Raw genomic sequence first — 17,504 nt, forward strand, 5'->3', positions numbered from 1 at the left:
ATGGAAACCTCTCTTAGGGAATGCTATTCCATCTGAGCAATGTGTAACTGGCAGTCTGCAGGTGTTTCCACAATTCAGACCAGTTGTGGGCAGGTGAAGCAGGCATCTTCCCGGTTGTGTAGGGGGAGTGGTCGTCAGCAAACTTTTAATCCTCGAGGTTTTCAGGTCCTACAGCACGAACATTCATAATGGAGGGGGGAGAGAGAGAGAGAGAGAGAGAGAGAGAGAGAGAGAGAGAGAGAGAGAGAGAGAGAGAGAGGAAAAAGGGAGAGGGAGAGAGTAGTGCTTGTGAATGTATAGAGGCTATTTAAAGGAGAAAGAGGGGAAGAGGAGAGTGAGCAGTAAGAATGGAAAGATGGAGTGGCATCTCCCGGTGGGCATGCTAATTCTTATGTGCTGGTAATCTTGAATCAGGAGTTATAAGTTTTGACAATTTACTTTTTTTCTTTTTGTTTTCTTCAATGCTGGTATCGAACTCAGCACTTCGCTGCTCTTTTCTATTAAGGGTTGCTACATATAAAACCCTTTGAATTTTTAGGTGTTATGACAAATACATGGCTCAATTTTTAATATAATAGCAACAATTCTAAGAGCTTACTGGGTTTTCCTGGATTTGGAAGCCTGTCCCTCTGGGACGTACTTACCTGGAACGCCTCCAACAAACACGGGCTCCCTGTGATCAACTGGCTTTGGATTCAATGGTCCAACCACGTGGTTCACTTCAGAATCCACATCCAGCTGAACCACGTTAGCATCTCTAATAACTGAGAGACAGGAGAAAGACCGGTCATGCATGGTACTGGGGTAATTTTTACATAAAAGAAATTAATGAATCACAACACCAATACATTCCAGAATAAAAATCCCCAAACTTCGCTATCATTGAAAATAGCAATAATGTCTAAGCATATCTAATTGAGCAATAGTGATGACATTTTCCTTAACAAGAAGGACTATCAGAACACACTTCTACATGTTTCTTGCTCCAAAATGTCCATGTCTTGTATTTTGGCAGCATTCAGATTCTGTGTTCAATGTACATTTTAGTCTGACGATTCTTTATTCTTTTCTCTTGTCATGTGTTAGGAATCACATAATGGCACACCACCTCCACCCCCCATGTGCTGTGCAGGCTCAGGCTTGCACAGGACCCTCTAGGTGCCTCACCTGTAATTCTGTGCCATCTGCCATCACAGAGATTCTGCTTGGGTGTTACTGAGGTAGAAAAGTCCCTGACACCGTTGTTGACTTTCACTATGACCTGTGTGGAGGGGGCACATTATATCAGTTTAATTTCTTATCATCATGGTAAAGCTGGATTTCATAACTAATTTAACGCAGAGAAGCAATACCTCGAATAAATGCTTGTGCATGAGTACAGTTGCAGTGTGAACACAAGGGGTCAGTCTTTGACAGGTAATAGAAGAATTTAAATTAAAATAGTTCAAGTCTTTGGAGTGAGAACAAAATGATCCTACTGGAGAGAACACAGAGGAATGGTAGGAAGTGTAAGGGAACGAATTTGCTGAGTTTATAGGTCCTGTTCTGTTTGTACAAATCAGGTCGAGATACTGAAGCCACTCCAGAGCAGGCCCAGGCTTCGGAGTTGTTGGCTAGTGCAAAACAAACTCAATGGCCCTTTGTGGACTCTCTCTCTTTCTCTGGCATTTTTTGTGTTCTTGTTCTTTTGCTTTTTACCCCCATTTTTTAAAAAGAGATATAAGAACACAAAATTGGGTGGATAGAGAGGTAGGAAGAATCTGGGAGAAGTTGAGGGAGGAGATCATAATGATCAAAATATGTTGAATGAATTTTTTTTCAATCAGAAATGGAAAAATAAAAGATACCATTGAAGAGAACTTTCAAGCCAAACTGCATAGCCTCCATTTATTTACTTTCTACCCCATTTTTCGCAGATATAAAATTAAAATGATAATACTATACATATCCTTGAGATGATAGGCGGCCTAAGACACTTCACTCATGAATCTTTTAGTACCTAATACCTAGTAACTGATACCCAATAACTAGTATGTATGATATACAGCATATTTTATATACTGCAAATTATATAATGTATACAATATAAACTGTATATCATACATATTAGTTACTATAGCTAATAATATAATATTATACTAGTAATATTATACATTATAATATATAATATATTATATTAGTATTTGATACCTAGTAACTGATACCTAGTAACTAATATGTATAATATATAGTGTATTATATACCTGATACCTATACCTGATAGTATACATATATGTATATATAAAATATTATATACCTGATACCTAGTAACTAATATATATATATAGTATATACTATAACACTAATATATATGTAATATATATAAATATAATATAAACACGCAAATATTCTGGGGATTCATGTCAGAGTTTTATGAAAGCTGTTTTAATTTTTTATGCCTTAACTGATTACATTAGAACTCAAATAAAAACTTGGTTATATTAAGTCTGAGGCATAATGAAAATATTCCTTTCTCGGAAACTTATTTGACAATCTTTCTAAATATCCTTTGGTAGTAACTTATGATGAATGTGGTGTTTAGCTATAACCCAATACAAACTTCTAGTAACTGAGAATAATATGCGTGTATGTATGTGTATGTATACACATAACTGCAGTTAGCATATAAATATTTAGAAAGATGCTTTCACATTTGTGAATGTTGAAAGTGGATATATTTTTACCTTCTATTTGCTGAAAAGCTTTCTTCTAATTCTATTAAAATGTCATGCTGTTATTGGTGATTGTTTGGGAGCTTTGCCACATTTTCATGACTCTGTTCTAATCAATTCCCAGTATACAAATGTGAACACAAACATTGTACACACTTAAATCTCATGTTCCAGTTTCCTCTTTTTCCCATTAGAGAGACTGAAGAAATAATTCTATGACACACATCTGCCTTACATCAGCATCCAAGGTGAGACAAGATGGACGGTTCATTCTCAAGCCATACCTGTCCGTTTTTCATGTGTACATTCAGGTATTCCCCGTTGACACTGTGGCCATGGACAAGGGTTCCAGAACTGCTTCGGGGACGGACTTCAAAGGCGATTTCAAACTTTAATCCAATATTGAAAGACTCATCTGCAGAGAGAAACAGAAAATTACGAAGATGGGAAAAATAAAATTTCTAGCTCCAGTGTGATTTTGCGAGGACGACGTGCTAAAATTAGTCCAGCATGTACATAGTGGCTCACAACCATCTAATCCCACGGGACCCAGCACCCTTTCTAGATTCTGTGGGCACCAGGCATGTGTGTGGTGGACAAACACTTGTACACATAAAATTAATCTTAAAAAAAGAAAGAAAAAGAGTAGCTGTGGGGCTGGAGAGATGGCTTAACAGTTAAGAGCAGATGCAGCTCTTCAGAGGATCTGAGTTCAGATCCTAGAACTAACACTGGGCAGCTCACAATCTTCTGTAACTCCAGATCCGGGGACCAGGCACTCTCTTCTGGCACCTGCACTCAGGTGCACACACACCCCTTACACACCCCAATATACAGGTAATTAAAGGCTCATTACAAACCTAGGAATCTTGATAGTGTTTACTTGACATACCACTCAAAAACAAGTTAAATATTTATTTCCCAACACAGTTTTCCTTTCTTTTTGTTTTTAGTCAGGGGTCTCTCTGCGCAGCCCTGACTAGCCTAGAACTTGCTATGTAGACCAGGCTGGCCTCGAACTCATGGGGATCCTAAGAAAGCTGGAATTAAAGGTGTACACCACCATGCCCAGCCCTCCTGGTAATGCTCAAGGAACAGAACATAAATTATATGGTTGACTATACATTTCAAACTGTCCAAACTTTAGAATTCTTTAAAGACCAAGAAACTTGAGTGTTATGTTTTTAGTAGGAGTGAATGGGAGTGGGCAGGGAAGGAAGGCAAAATCCTGAGGTAGGCAGAGGGCAATTGCCTCTAATCAAATTCTACTGGACAAGAGAGGTTGTTTATGAAAGTGTACCTGCTTACATCATGGTCTTCTTATCAGAGGTTGTACAAAATCCCCAAAGGTTGTTTTATCAAACCCATTAAGGGGTTGCATCATAAAGAAGGGTTAATCCTTTATATTTATAGCATGTTTGCTGTTGTGAGTTAGATGATGGCTGTTTATAGTTTTTTTTTTTTTTTGTGGAACTGTCAACCAGCACACAGACTGCTGTACAGGGAGTGTGCACACTGCCATTCAGGAGGTGTGCATGCAGACTGTGCAGACAGCCATACAGGGAGTGTGCACGCAGACTGCCGTACCCGGGGTGTGTACAGACTGCCGTACAGGAGGTGTGCACGCGGACTGCAGTACAGAGGGTGTGCACACAGACTGCCGTACCCAGAGTGTGTACACAGACTGCCTTACAGGAGGTGTGCACGCGGACTGCCGTATAGGTAGCATGCAATAAAAGCTGCGGAATGCATGAGCAGCGCAGTAATGGTTGGGGAAAATCTTCAGAATAAGATCTCTGAAGGCCAGTGTTGTATTGGGGCTTCAGATCAGGTGGAGGGAGTGTAAGTTCCCTCAGTGGGGACAGTAGTTCACACCGATAAGAAAACTTAGAGGAGTAAGGTGGCCAAGAGCTGACAGAGACCACGTTACAGAACAGTGAAGAAAGTTCTGTGCCATGGTGGTCTGCGTCCACAAGTTTGCCCAACGAAAGCAACAAGAATGGGTGCTGCATATGGATTTGAAACAGTAAAGGCGATAACAGTGGTCCCTGAGGGAGGGACTTTACAGGGATGAGGGACCTTACAGGGATGAGTTTAGCATTATTAAGTTTTAACTTTGGGCTTAAAGTTCCCTGTCAACTATCTCCAGGAAAGAGGCATCTCAGGACTCAGGCTTTCGCCATACACCATTGTTGTCATCTGTTACGTTGCTCTAACAAGGTACCTGACACTGGCTGATATCTAAAGGGAGGAAGTCTGTTTGCCTCTCAGTCCTGGAGCCCGGAAGTATAGGCTGCAGCATCTGATGAGGCTCCTCCTGCAGAAGTAGCATGGTGCACACAGAGAAAGAGGAGAGGGGCCCGGGTTTCTATACAACAGCTCACTCTGACGGCAAACAGCAGAGAGTGAGACCCCACTCACAGCGGAACAACATTTATCTTAGCAAGGACTGAATTTCCTCTCACAGGCCCCCATTCCGGATGCATTGTACTGGGGAAGCGAGCTCTCCCTCGAGTTTAGGTGGGGTCAACCATAATCACACCGGAGCAGTCGCCTTACCTAGGACCACATAGCCTCCTTCTGCTGAGAAGTAAGTTCCTGTTTCCATTGGCCCTTCGAAGCAGGGGGTCACACTGAATGTTTGCGAGGCCGAGGTGATGGAGGCACCGTTGAGCTGCAAATTGCCCAGGCAGCCGCTGAAGCTGTAGACGGAGTTAATCTGAAAGAAGAAGAAGTCATTTAAAATCCCCTTGCTCAGCGCCAGATGCACCATGGGAAAGCAAACGAGTGAGTTCCAGAGGGACAGTCTCAGCCCCTGTCCATTTGCCCTTTCTGAATGATCAATATGGCTCCACATAATTACTTTTAGCTAATTCATGGAAGCTGGAATGTTGTATTTCATAACTTTCGCTCACAGTAATTAAGCAATGGAAATGAAACGTTTCTGCAGACTGTGACGAGATGAGAGCCGCAGTCATGGTTTTCCAGGAACGACGGCTGGGCCCGAGATCGCGGACATGGAAGGGAATCTTACGAAAATGGTAGGAAGCTTGCTGAGGGCTTCATTAGGTCATAAGGCAGGTGTGAATCTATCATGCTGTAGGATGTGGAACTTGGGACCCTTTAGACAGCTGATTCTATACTACATTTGGGAAGAGTGAAAAATGATTGTCCCAGGAACGGGGCGAATTATAATGTAAAATGCCTTTCCTAGGATCTTAACATTGTATTGGCGCTGTGACAAAAATCAATTCTATGTTTGTATTTAAGATAAATTAAACCCTTTGGTACCCTCCTTTCACTGAGAAACATTTTAAAAACCTGCAATGGTTACAGTTCAATGCGCAAAAATGTTTCTTATATTCTCAATTCTTCACCTTATACCCATATTCCTTGCATATTTAAAAATTAGATGTGAAAAAGAAAAAGCTGGAACTGGATTTTAAGTGAGCTGAAGGTTTTTTTTTTTTTTTTTTTCCAACTCAGTAACACAGTGCAATGACTTGCTCTCTGGTCTCTGTGTAGCAAATGAAGTAAGGCCCTGGAGACAAAAGTTTCAAGACCTACCAAGCGTTCTTCACCTCACTTCTATTTTAAAATTAAGAGGTGACAGCTGACTTTGTAATGCCCCAGGGAAGGCAGGAAGCCCGTGGAACAGCCTAGGATGCTTCTTCTCCAGCAAAACCGCTTCACGTTTGCTGGTTGCCTACTCTGTGCAACGAGGACCTGAATTCAGTGATCTTCCGGTTCAAAGGTCAGCGACTTAGTCTTCCCCCTGCTGGCTTACCTGGATGTTTTTCACAGCCCTTCCAGGAGCCACTCCTCCCAGATAAATGGGACCCTTGATTTTCCAAGCAGCCCCACTTGGAGGGAGGCTTTCTTCTAGGACTCGTAGTCCGTCAATGACCAGTCGGCCGCTGCTCTTTTCCCGACTAAATATCACCTGGATAGAGAGAAGGAGAAGAACCTGGCTTAGTGATGGCCCCAAACGGAGGGGAGGTTGTGTTGTCTACCCTCTGAAACCTGGTATTGCAATGCTGTGGGAAGGTACAGGAAGTTCTCAAACCGTGGACCCATCTCTGAAGGTCAGCAGCCATCTTTCTTCCTCTTTGTAGGCTTTTGGCTGTCTTGTTCTTGGAGTGCCAGAAACTTTATTCCTTGATTAGTAAAGCAGACGTCTTCATTATGAACACTTCCTTGCTTGATGCATTCTGGCATCTTTTTGTTTTTCTGGCTCTCCTTGGGTTTGCCACTTCATGCATTAGACAAGTGTTCACCTGTTTTATCATCTCTGGATTGAGTGACTTAAAGCTTGTTTCTGTGTGCAGGTTATATTTTTGGCAGGGTACTTTAGGAAGCTCCTCCTAGTTAACCAGCTATTGTGGAGTATTTGTTTACTGTGTGAAGACATGTTGCTGTGATTGGTGCAATAAAAAGGTGAATGGCCAATAACTAGGCAGGAGAGGTAGGCGGGACTGCTGGGCAGAGAAAGATCTCTGGGAGGAAGAAAGAGGAGTCTCCAGAAAGCGTGGAGGAAGCAGGATGGACAGTATGGAGAGATGAGTTATCAAGCCTTCCGACAGAACATAGATATAAAAATATGGATTAATTTAAGTTATAAGAACTAGTTAGGAGCAAGGCTAAGGTAAGGCCGAGCTTTCATAATTAATATTAGTCTCTGTGTCGTTATTTGTGAGCTGGTGGCCCAAAGGAAAGCCTTTTAAAGTAGCCACATTCTCCAGTTAACTACCACATTGTGTGCAGTGTACTCTTGCCATTCCATCCCACGGCCACCGCAGTCGTCAGGTAGGCCACCGCAGTCGTCAGGTACTCCCCATCGGAAGAGCCTGTCTTCCAAGGGGTTTGCTCACTTCATATTGCCCATAGATTACTTTTTGAAAGAAAGTTAGTAATAGTTGTCAAAAATTATAAACTTAGCTTACTGTTAAGTGGGGAAAAAGGAAAAAAAATCATTAAAAACCAAACTTTAGTTCATGCTGATGACTGGCACTTTGGTTGAGATAATTATTCTTAGCCTGTGATTATCTAAATATGTGGTTCAAGACTTTTAAAGTAAACAATTATTAAACTCTTAAAATCGAACTCTGGGTGCTCAGCCTCAGAATCCTAACGTGGCTATTTCTATCAGGCCAGTAGTATAGAATCAGCAGCAATCCCCAGGGCAGTGGCCAATGTTTGCTGACAGTACCAGTCTCTGCACTCAACTTACATCATGCCATAATCCGTCATTGTATTTCTCCTGGCTTCTAATCTTCAGCTTCTTGTTGCCAACATTAAACATGAAGACCAAGCGACCATGAGCCAAGAACAAAGTCATGAAATCATCCTCTTCTTGGTCTGAGACATAGAAAATCATCCCGTGTGAGGACCGGGTTTTCAGACGAATGGAAAACTGAGATCTGGTAAAGGAAGAGCGAAGTCACCATGTGTAAAGCAAGACTGAGAATAATAGGTCAACATAACATTTCAAAGGAATACAGTCCAAGAAAGAATAGTCATTCTATTTAGTTCCAAAGAGCTTCGTTCAAATTATCCCTGACTACAAGCTAATGAGTTTTATTGGGTAGGCATGGTTACTTCAAAGATGCTAATTCCTCTTGAGACCTATTCTAGAAATTTCAGGCCTAGAGGATCCCACACATGTGATTTTTTTTACTTTCTCTACAGGTCTGTTATACATTCCATACAGTCTTGTTTATGGATCTTATGGTGTCTTGATTTGAAGATTAATTGTGATGGCTAATCTTGTCAATTTGACCACATCTGGAATTAACTGGAATCCAACCAGCTGGGCACATCTGTGAGGGATTTTTCTTGGCTGGATTATTTGAGGTGGGAGAGCCACCCTAGATCTGAGTCTTCTGAGGTCAGAACCCCCCCCCACGAATTTGGGTCACACTGTCTGGAGGCCTGCTGATAGACCAGGACACGGAAGAAGGAAGCTTTTGTTCTTTCCTTGCTCGCCATCAGCCTTGTTGGCAAGCTCATCTGCCCTGCTGCTGAGATATTCCTTTGTGCTTTGGGGCTGTGACATAGGTCAAAGACCATCTGAGACAACTAGCCTCATGGGTAGTACAAAGAATTGGGTTCTTTGCCTTTCTGTTGGGAGACTGCTATTGTTTTACTAGTCAAACCACAGCCTGTAAGTCTCTCTAACAAATCCTCTTTTTATCTATATATATTCATTCTATCAGCTTCTTTAGAGCGGTGGTTTTCAACCTTCCTAAGGCTGGGACCCTTTAATACAGTTCCTCAGTTGTGGTGACCCCCAACTATAAAGTTATTTTTGTTGTTGCTTCATGACTGTAATTTTGCTACTGTTATGAATCATAATTCAAATATCTGGTTTTCGACAGTGTTAGGTGACCCCTGTGAAAGGGGTCTTGACCCACAGGTTGAGAACCACTGCTCTGGAGAATCCTATCTAATAAAATTAGTAAACACTAAAAGCCAACATGTTAAATTAACTTATCTCTGTGGATAAATAGCCATGAGTAATTAATATGCAGAGAGAAAATTTCACAGAGATATTGTTTATATCATACATAAATCACAGACTAAAGCTCCTCCCAGTAGAAGGGTATGGAGTCTATACTATGAACAAATATCACATGTCAAAAGCAGCCACCCAAGGGGGTGGAAAATGTATGTGAAGAAATCTGCCTAGAACTTTAGCTCCAAGTGTGGGTAAGGCACGTTTATTAAGTCTCCTTCATGAAGCATATGAAAATGCAGATTTTGCCTGCTGTGTACATAAACACTATGAAAATGAATCTTTAATAACAGGGAGTCATTAGAGATTTGCAAAGAATGGGGTTTGAGGCAGCTGGAGGGCCACAGATGTACACGAACATTTGTATTTTCTGTGCCTCTTGATCACTAGACGTTTGGGTGCATCCTCATTCATAATCTGCATGCAATTTAAGTGGGGAAGGGAAGGTGATAGCAAGTCTGCTGATGGGCTGTTCTGGCTTTTCCCTGGTTAAGAGGCCTCTTTTTGGAACAGCCTTGGTAAACTGTGAGGATGCTACTCCATGTGCCTTCCACTGGGAGGGAAAGTGTGAGCAGTTTCTTGGAAAGCAGGAATCAAGTGTTGTTTAGCATATACTTTCACACACACACACACACACACACACACACACACACACACACACACACAGGATTAAGATGACATAGAAGGAAAGGTAGGAGAAAGGTGCCCATGACAAACAAGGATGGAGCATGGCGCGAAGCTTCTAGAAGGACAGTGCACTCCTTTACTTTTCACCAAAGTCTCCTTGTACGTGTTCAAACTCTTGGCGGCTGTTGGCTGTGCCTCCATACTGGTAGGCATGTTCTATTGCTCTGGGGCTGTTGGAGAGGTGGCAATGAGAGTCTCTTGGAGCCTTCTGTTCTAGAAACTTCAGGCCAATAGGATCCCAGGCAGGAGGTTCATCCTTATTTTTCTTTCCCTGTAGGAAACGAGTGAAATGGAGAGAAGACAGTCCTGAAACTGGTAACGAAATTTAACATGCAACGTCTTTATCCTTAATAAGAATACAAAATTTGCAAAGTGGCTATTCCTCGTGAGTTTTCTGTTCAGGAACGATCAGGCTACATTTCCTTGTAGCAGCATAAACAAGCGATAGCAACAGCAACCACACGGCATGATAGCAGACCCAGGATTCTAGTCTGTGATTGCAAACCAGCACGCAAGTGCAACTTTAGAGAAAACTGCTCTAGCGCTTAAATTAAATAAATATCTTAAATAATAGTGACCGATGGGAAAGCTGGCAATAAAATAACCCTGAGAGAATCAATCAATAAAATCTCCACATAGCCACACAACATCACATTAACACATAGTATCGCTCATACACGCTGTGTAAAATGTTAAGATATCTGGGCCGGAGAGACAGGCTAGTGGTTAAGAGCACTGGCTTCACTTCCAAAAGACCTGGGTTTGGTTCCCAGTATCCACACGGCAGCTCATAGCAATCATTCACTCCAGTTCCTACGGATCTGATGACCTCTTCTGATGTCCTGGGGTACCAGACACGTACATGGTGCACAGACATGCACACACTCAGAACACTCATACATATAAAATAAATAGATCTTTAAAAAGCTTGAAAATATTTAGGGTTATTTTTGGCAACGGCTGTATAACGAAATTTTATGTGACAGAATCAATATTGAAGAACATTTTAGAATAGAATTCTTTTCTTGGATAATCTGTTGGGCCTTTTAAATTGCCCCACTGATGCGAAAATGTAGTGTTGTGAAACTATTGACTAATATTTAATGATTATGTCATCTTTATTTCTGAGGCAAAATAAAAGTGTAGAGAAAATCAAGTATGTAATAGTTTATTCACTATTTAAAGCAAACATTTATTGGATGAGTAGAGGTGAAGATGAAAGAAATCAATGTTCCTGCATGCATTCTGTGGGTGCTATGTGGTGGACAATCTGTGGGTGCTATGTGGTGGACGCTCTGTGGTTGCTATGTGGTGGGCGCCATGTGGGTGCTATGTGGTGGGCACTCTGTGGGTGCTATATGATGGGAACTCTGTGGGTGTTATGTGATGGGCACCCTGTGGGTGCTATGTGGTGGGCGCCATGTGGGTGCCATGTGATGGGCGCCCTGTGGGTGCCATGTGATGGGCAACCTGTGGGTGCTATGTGGTGGGCATTCTGTGGGTGCCATGTGGTAGGGACTAGAAAGGTGGGGGACGATAGTTGATGTTTAAGAGCTGATAATTTGGAGAGGCAGGTCTACAAAAAGAAACTGGGAATCAGGTTGGTGACAGAGAGAAAGTTTGTCTTTAAATGATGGGCTAGAGGTAGAGTTTTGCTTTTAGGCAATGAGGAGCCAAACAGGCTTTAAAGCAGGGAGTGGTCAGATCTGACCCACACAGGAAGCTGACAGGGAGATGTTTGGCAGCAGGGAGGGCTGGAAAGCCTGGCAAGGGGTTCAGTTATATTGAGTGCAATCATTACCCTTCTCCCTAATTCCTGGTGAAGTGTCAGACCTACACATATTAAAAAGAATAAAACCAACACCAACTCCATTTCTCTCTCTCTCTCTCTCTCTCTCTCTCTCTCTCTCTCTCTCTCTCTCTCTCTCTCTCCCCTTGTTCTTGCTCTCCCTCTCTCTTGTCTCTTCAGGTCAGTTTTCTGGCTTTTATTCTTTCTAGAAAGCTCCTTTCTCTGTACACATCTGCTCTAAGGCTTACAGTACTCTGTAGTCAATCAGAACAGGCTGGTCTTTCTAGGTTCCTTCCCAAGGAAGAGGATTTCGTAGGCCTGTTCAGTTAAGGGCATACATACTGGTCTGATCACCTTTATCCAGGGAGTGGGTGTCACAATCCTGAACCACAGGACTTACAGGGTGTGTAGGGAGTCAGTTCTTCGAAAAGAGTGGCTGGCTAGTTACCCACAGTGACCCTATCAGTGAACACACTGTTATATTACAAATGAAAAATTTCCAGTTCATCTTAAAGCATAAAGTTCATCTTAAAACTTTGAAAAAAAAAAAAACAAAAACAAAACTTTGAAAAAACTTTAAGCATGGAACATAGTTTTTTTAAGACAGGTATTCTCAAGTACCTGTGGGGAAATATACAATTAGCATTACCTCTTGGAGAATGTGATTTGTCTTGATCCCGTAATTCTATCTCTTGGAATCTATTCTAAAAATTTATTTAACTATACACTCAGAGGAAGTGATTGTGAAAATAAATTATTCTAATCCAAAGCTGTGGAATAATCTTCTTGTACAATATAAAGATTTGTCACTCAATTTGGTTCAATAAAATGCTGATTGGCCAGCAGCCAGGCAGGAAGTGTAGGCAGGGTAGCCAAACTAAATGATGGGAAGGAAAAGGGAAGAGTCAGAGTTGCAAGTCAACAGAGAGAAACAGGATGACAATGCTGTACTGAGAGAAAAGGTACCAAGTCAAGTGGTTAAATATAGGTAAGAATTATTTATTAATTTTAGTGTAAGAGTGTAGATGGAAGTTTCTGTCCCACACAGTCCCACCTCTGTTCAGTACCAAAGAAGCACACAGAGGCTTATATTAATTATAAGCTATTTGGCCTATTAGCTCAGGCTTATTGTTAATTAGCTCTTACATCTTAAATTAACCCATAATTTTTGTCTATGTTTAGCTATGAGGCTTGGTACCTTTTATTAGTGAGGCATTCTCATTTTGCCTCCTCTGTGTCTGCTTGGTAACTGCATCTCTCCTTTCCTCTTTCCAGAATTCTTTTAGTCTGGTTGCCCTGCCAATACTTCCTGCCTGGCTACTGGCCAATCAGCATTCTTTAAACTAATACGAGTGATGAATCTTTACAGTGTATAAGAGCATTAGTCCAGAGCATAAGAGTTAGCCAGTAACAAGCCTGAGCTACCAGCTGAACATTTATAATGAATACTAAGCCTCAGTGTGTTTATTTGGGAGCTACTGGCAGGACATAAACTTCTGCTTACAATCCAAACCCTTTAATGCACCCTTGATAAAAATTCAAACCAAGGTTGGGTGGCACATGCTTTTAATCTTAGCACTTTTGGGAGGAAGAGGTAGGAGGATTTTTATGAGTTCAGGACTACAAAGTGAGTTCCAGGACAGCCCCTGTCTCTAACAAACAAACAAACAAACACTCATTTAAAACAGAGGTGGCCAGTTTTTCTTTGTAGTTATTGACACATCTTCATAAGTTAAATGAATCTTAGTTACACTTTCTCCCCATGGGATTAAGAACAACCAGAAAAGGCAAAAATATGGACAATCTGGTCAGAGGCAGTAGATAGGCTGTGGCATTGAATAGGCAGACAGAGAAACTGAGAGAAGAGAGGAAGTGGAGACAGGAAAGACTGACTAAAAATTTTAAAGGGGAGGGGGGTGGCTAATGTGGCCAGTTTTGGTAATGGGCTGGTGGGGGAGGAGAATATGTGAGGCGGGCAAGTGAGCATGATGAGATGAACAGAGCGACAGGGTGTTGATCACACAGGACCTATCGGGAACTGTAGGGGCTCGGGAGTTCTGCTGAGTGCACTGGGGGCGGGGGCACTTTCATGAGTGCCCGAGAAGGTGTGCACGCATAGGGGTCTGGATGCTGTGCCAAGAACAGATGGTAAGGGGGCAAAGGAGAAGCCAGGAGCCCTGTTTGGAAGCTGGTGCAGGACCAGGAGCACCGATGGAACTTTGCTGAACCTGCGCCAAGGAGGGAGCCGGGAGTATTGGACGGAGAGAATGGGAAGGGACCAGGGCTCTCGTTTGTAACAGAACCAAATCATGTGCACGAGTAAATAAGAAAGAACGGTGGTCAGAGGTGAAATTTCACAGATCATTGTTTAACGAATGGGCCGTTCACATCCACCTATGCATGGGGGTGGGGGAGGAACACAAAGGTTGAGAAGGTAAAATGTAGTGATATCTTATCCGTGTTTTAGTAGATAAAGCTTGCCTGGAGATCAGAGTGCAGAGCCAAGCCACCAGAGGCCAGAAGAGTGGTGGCACACACCATTAATCTCAGGACTCAAGGCTACCCTGGGCTACACGAGATTGCATCTGTCTAAAAAGAGAAAGAGAACTCATACAAAGTGTTCCCAGCACTCAGGGGTCACATGCCTTCAATCCCAGCACTAGCAAGGTGGAGACAGGAGTGATACGGCTGGGTGGAGAGAGGAATACAAGGCAGAAGGAGACAAGAGCTCATTGCAGTCTGAGGTTTGTCTGAGCCTTGGTAGAGCTAAGAGCTCTCTAGTGGCTTGGTTGCTTTGCTTTTCTGAACTTCAGCATGAACCCCAATATCTGTCTCTGGGATTTTATTATTTGTGCTACGGTAAAATAAACTTTAATGATTTTCATGACTATTGACAAAAGCTGAAAATTATTGCTAAAAGTAGAGTATATATTAAACACACACACAATGCTAAGAGCAGAGCTATTTTGATCGCCTTTAATGCAAAACCATTAAGACTGGAAGTAAACAGCAGACTCTACTCCTCTGAGAGCAATCCCTGGGGCAGTACATGCTACAAGCTGGGCCATCTGCTGCTACTAGAATCCTCTTCTACCTGGGCGCATGCATCAGCGAGAGCAGGGTCCACAGCGCAACCACGTCTGGGATTGTAAGTAAACAGAGCGAGGGCCACTGTGGATTCCGCACAGTGCTAGCGGTTGGTTACCTGCTTATTTGTTTTAGGCTTTGAGGAATTTCTTCCTTTCTTGTGAAGGAGAAGCAATGGCGATGACTCAATGGGACACTCATAAAGTGATGTGTGGACCTTCTCGGAATAACGCTGGAAATCTTCCACCTCCACATCTCTATCCAGCCTGTGTATAAGAGGAGGAAAATCATCCTAAAAATGCTGCCCGTCACTACGTGATGAAAGCCATGGCAAAACCCTGCGGTGGTGGAAATGTGAGTTCGTGTGCTAGATCCTAACCTATCTTAACAGGAAGCCTAATTAGCGTTCAGTCAACTAACACTGTTTTTTTGGGCATTCCACATTCCGACTGACAGCTGTCCTTTCCTCTATACTCTGAGTGACGAGGATCATGCCTGTGTCCCTTCCCTTCTGTGTTCAGTTTCTCCCTTGCTTGTCTTGTATCCTCAGAGCCTCTGTTGTCTCTTAAGGATCTAGGTCAGTGACTTTGTTTAAAGCCAGGCGTTAAATTAAGAAGACCTTGAACTTTGAACAAAGATTTCAGAATGCTTACCTGTAGTTTCCTATTAATAGCCAGCACAAAATAAAGTGCATATCATATTTATAGCTTGTTATATACCCAGTGCTGAACAAGATACCTTACTTAATGTGTATTGTCTCGTAAATTTCTGTGACAAGCCTACCAAGCAGGTGCTCTTGTTATCTGTGTTTTGCAGGTGAAGAAATGAAGGCTTGCTTAGCCACAGCAATACAGGAACCAAAGAGCAAGAGACTTACAATCCCAAGTAAGTCAGTTGCTCAAGCGCATGAACTTTTAATTGCTATCTGGTAAGGACCGTAAATTTCATAATTATCAATTTTCTAGTGTAAACATTTCACTACTGTATTGATCAATATCAATCAGGCCCATTCGCTGGTTAAAAATTAGTATACCTGGTAAAGTAGGCATTGCTTATGCATCCGGTGAAATTAGCATATTGAGGACTGATGGGTGAGCCGCCAAAGTAGAACTTCTTCTCGCTTGTTTGAATCTGTTCCACTTTTTTGCCTGTAAGAGTCTCAATCCGTTGGCTTTTGTCTACCACCAGCTCATATCTGCAAAGGAGAGAGGTTTTATACACAGCACATCTCACCCAAACATTACTTTTCATCAGACATCCAGGTTTTCTCACAGGGCCGAAATGGAATGTCTCCTTCATGAAAAGACAGATTCCTCAGGAGGTCCAGGAGGAAATGACTACACACGCCTATGTGTAAGACGGGTTCTCCAAACAGAGGTTGGAATTTAAATCTCCAGGCCGAGAGATTTTTAGGGAGAACCAGAGCCCACCTCTGGCAGTCGTCACATGTACCTGAGGTCAGTTTCATTGGCCAGCACAGTGGGGGCTGATCATGAGAAGCAGAGTCTGCAGACACTATCCCACCGTTTACTTCTGACGGGAATATTCTACACAGAGTCAGGGCAGCGGCAGTCTCCAACAGAGGGTTTTTTTTAAATTTCAAAACATTTTGTTTTATGAAAAAGAAATCCCAGTAATATATATGTTAAAAGATGAACCTAGAGCTTTTAAAAATGTGGTCATAAATGTAACACCCTTTACTGTTTAGATTAAAAAATCTAAACACAACCAGTATTGGCTGAACCCCTTCTATGTGAAACTCTATTCACCAAGTCCTTGGTGTGCACTGCCAGCACAGAGATGAAAAGGGATCTTTTTATTGACCCCACCCAAAGTGTCTGTATTGGTTAAGCAACTTTCTGATGGTTTCTTTAGTATCTCTTGAAAATGAATAGCATCTTTTTTTTTTGGGAAGAAGGTAAGCTGTTCCTTCCATTACTTTTGGAACACTAGAAAAGCGACGGCACAGCCTAGGAGCCACAGTGATTCCGACAGAAGCACACCCTGGAAAGGGAGATCCTGCTGGGAAGTACAGGAAGGGAGGAGCTATACCTCGTAGGTGAGACGGAGGCAATGACGAAGTGGGACAGCCCGTCATGGTAATGATTGTCTGCCGACATAACCTTGGTCTTCTTTACTTCCATGACGACAGTCCCATTGTCCAAAGAGACGGAAAACACATCAGACTGAAATACAAGCACATGTATTTAAGTAGGGCTCTCAGGATAAAAACTGGACATGTTGCCAGGCGGTGGTGGCACACTCCTTTAATCCCAGCACTCGGGAGGTAGAGGCAGGCGGATCTCTGTGAGTTCAAGACCAGCCTGGTCTACAGAGCTAGTTCCAGGACAGGCTCCAAAGCCACAGAGAAACCCTGTATCGAAAAACCAAAAAAAAAACCCAAAAAAACCAAAAAAAACAAAAAAAAACTGGACATGTTTTCAAAATCCACTTGATGGTATTGCTTAAAGGAACACACGGTGTGCAGAAAATTTGCTGATATGATAATTTCTGTGAGTTGCCACAACTAAACACTTTTGCCTAAATTAATGTGGCTTATGAAAGTAGATGTGGTTTAGGGCTGGCTCAGTGGGTGAATGTGCTTGCCCAGAAAGCCTGATGACCTAAATTCAGAAGCCCAGAAGCCATGTAAAAACAAGATCCAGTAGCATGCATCTGCAATACAGTACTGCTATGGTGAGACAGAAAATGTCGA

General features: G+C 42.4%; 1 protein-coding gene across 2 annotated transcripts in view; it reads right to left on the bottom strand.

The window, feature by feature from the left end:
• The window catches only part of Lama4 (laminin subunit alpha 4), a 143,991-nt gene that overhangs the window by 5,138 nt on the left and 121,349 nt on the right, over positions 1-17,504 (bottom strand). For both annotated transcript variants that reach the window (XM_050138019.1, XM_050138018.1), the window contains exons 28-37: positions 16,841-16,974; positions 15,822-15,983; positions 14,907-15,054; positions 9,993-10,183; positions 7,942-8,131; positions 6,499-6,654; positions 5,271-5,430; positions 2,996-3,126; positions 1,168-1,261; positions 645-764 (exon numbers count right to left, since the gene is read on the bottom strand). In XM_050138019.1, coding sequence (XP_049993976.1) covers positions 645-764; positions 1,168-1,261; positions 2,996-3,126; positions 5,271-5,430; positions 6,499-6,654; positions 7,942-8,131; positions 9,993-10,183; positions 14,907-15,054; positions 15,822-15,983; positions 16,841-16,974 — 1,486 coding nt within the window. The remainder of the gene's footprint in view (positions 1-644; positions 765-1,167; positions 1,262-2,995; positions 3,127-5,270; positions 5,431-6,498; positions 6,655-7,941; positions 8,132-9,992; positions 10,184-14,906; positions 15,055-15,821; positions 15,984-16,840; positions 16,975-17,504) is intronic.

Source organism: Alexandromys fortis, unplaced genomic scaffold (assembly GCF_014885135.2).
Source record: "Alexandromys fortis isolate MF-2015 unplaced genomic scaffold, M_Fortis_MF-2015_v1.1 scaffold_14, whole genome shotgun sequence".
Classification (NCBI taxonomy): Eukaryota; Metazoa; Chordata; class Mammalia; order Rodentia; family Cricetidae; genus Alexandromys; species Alexandromys fortis.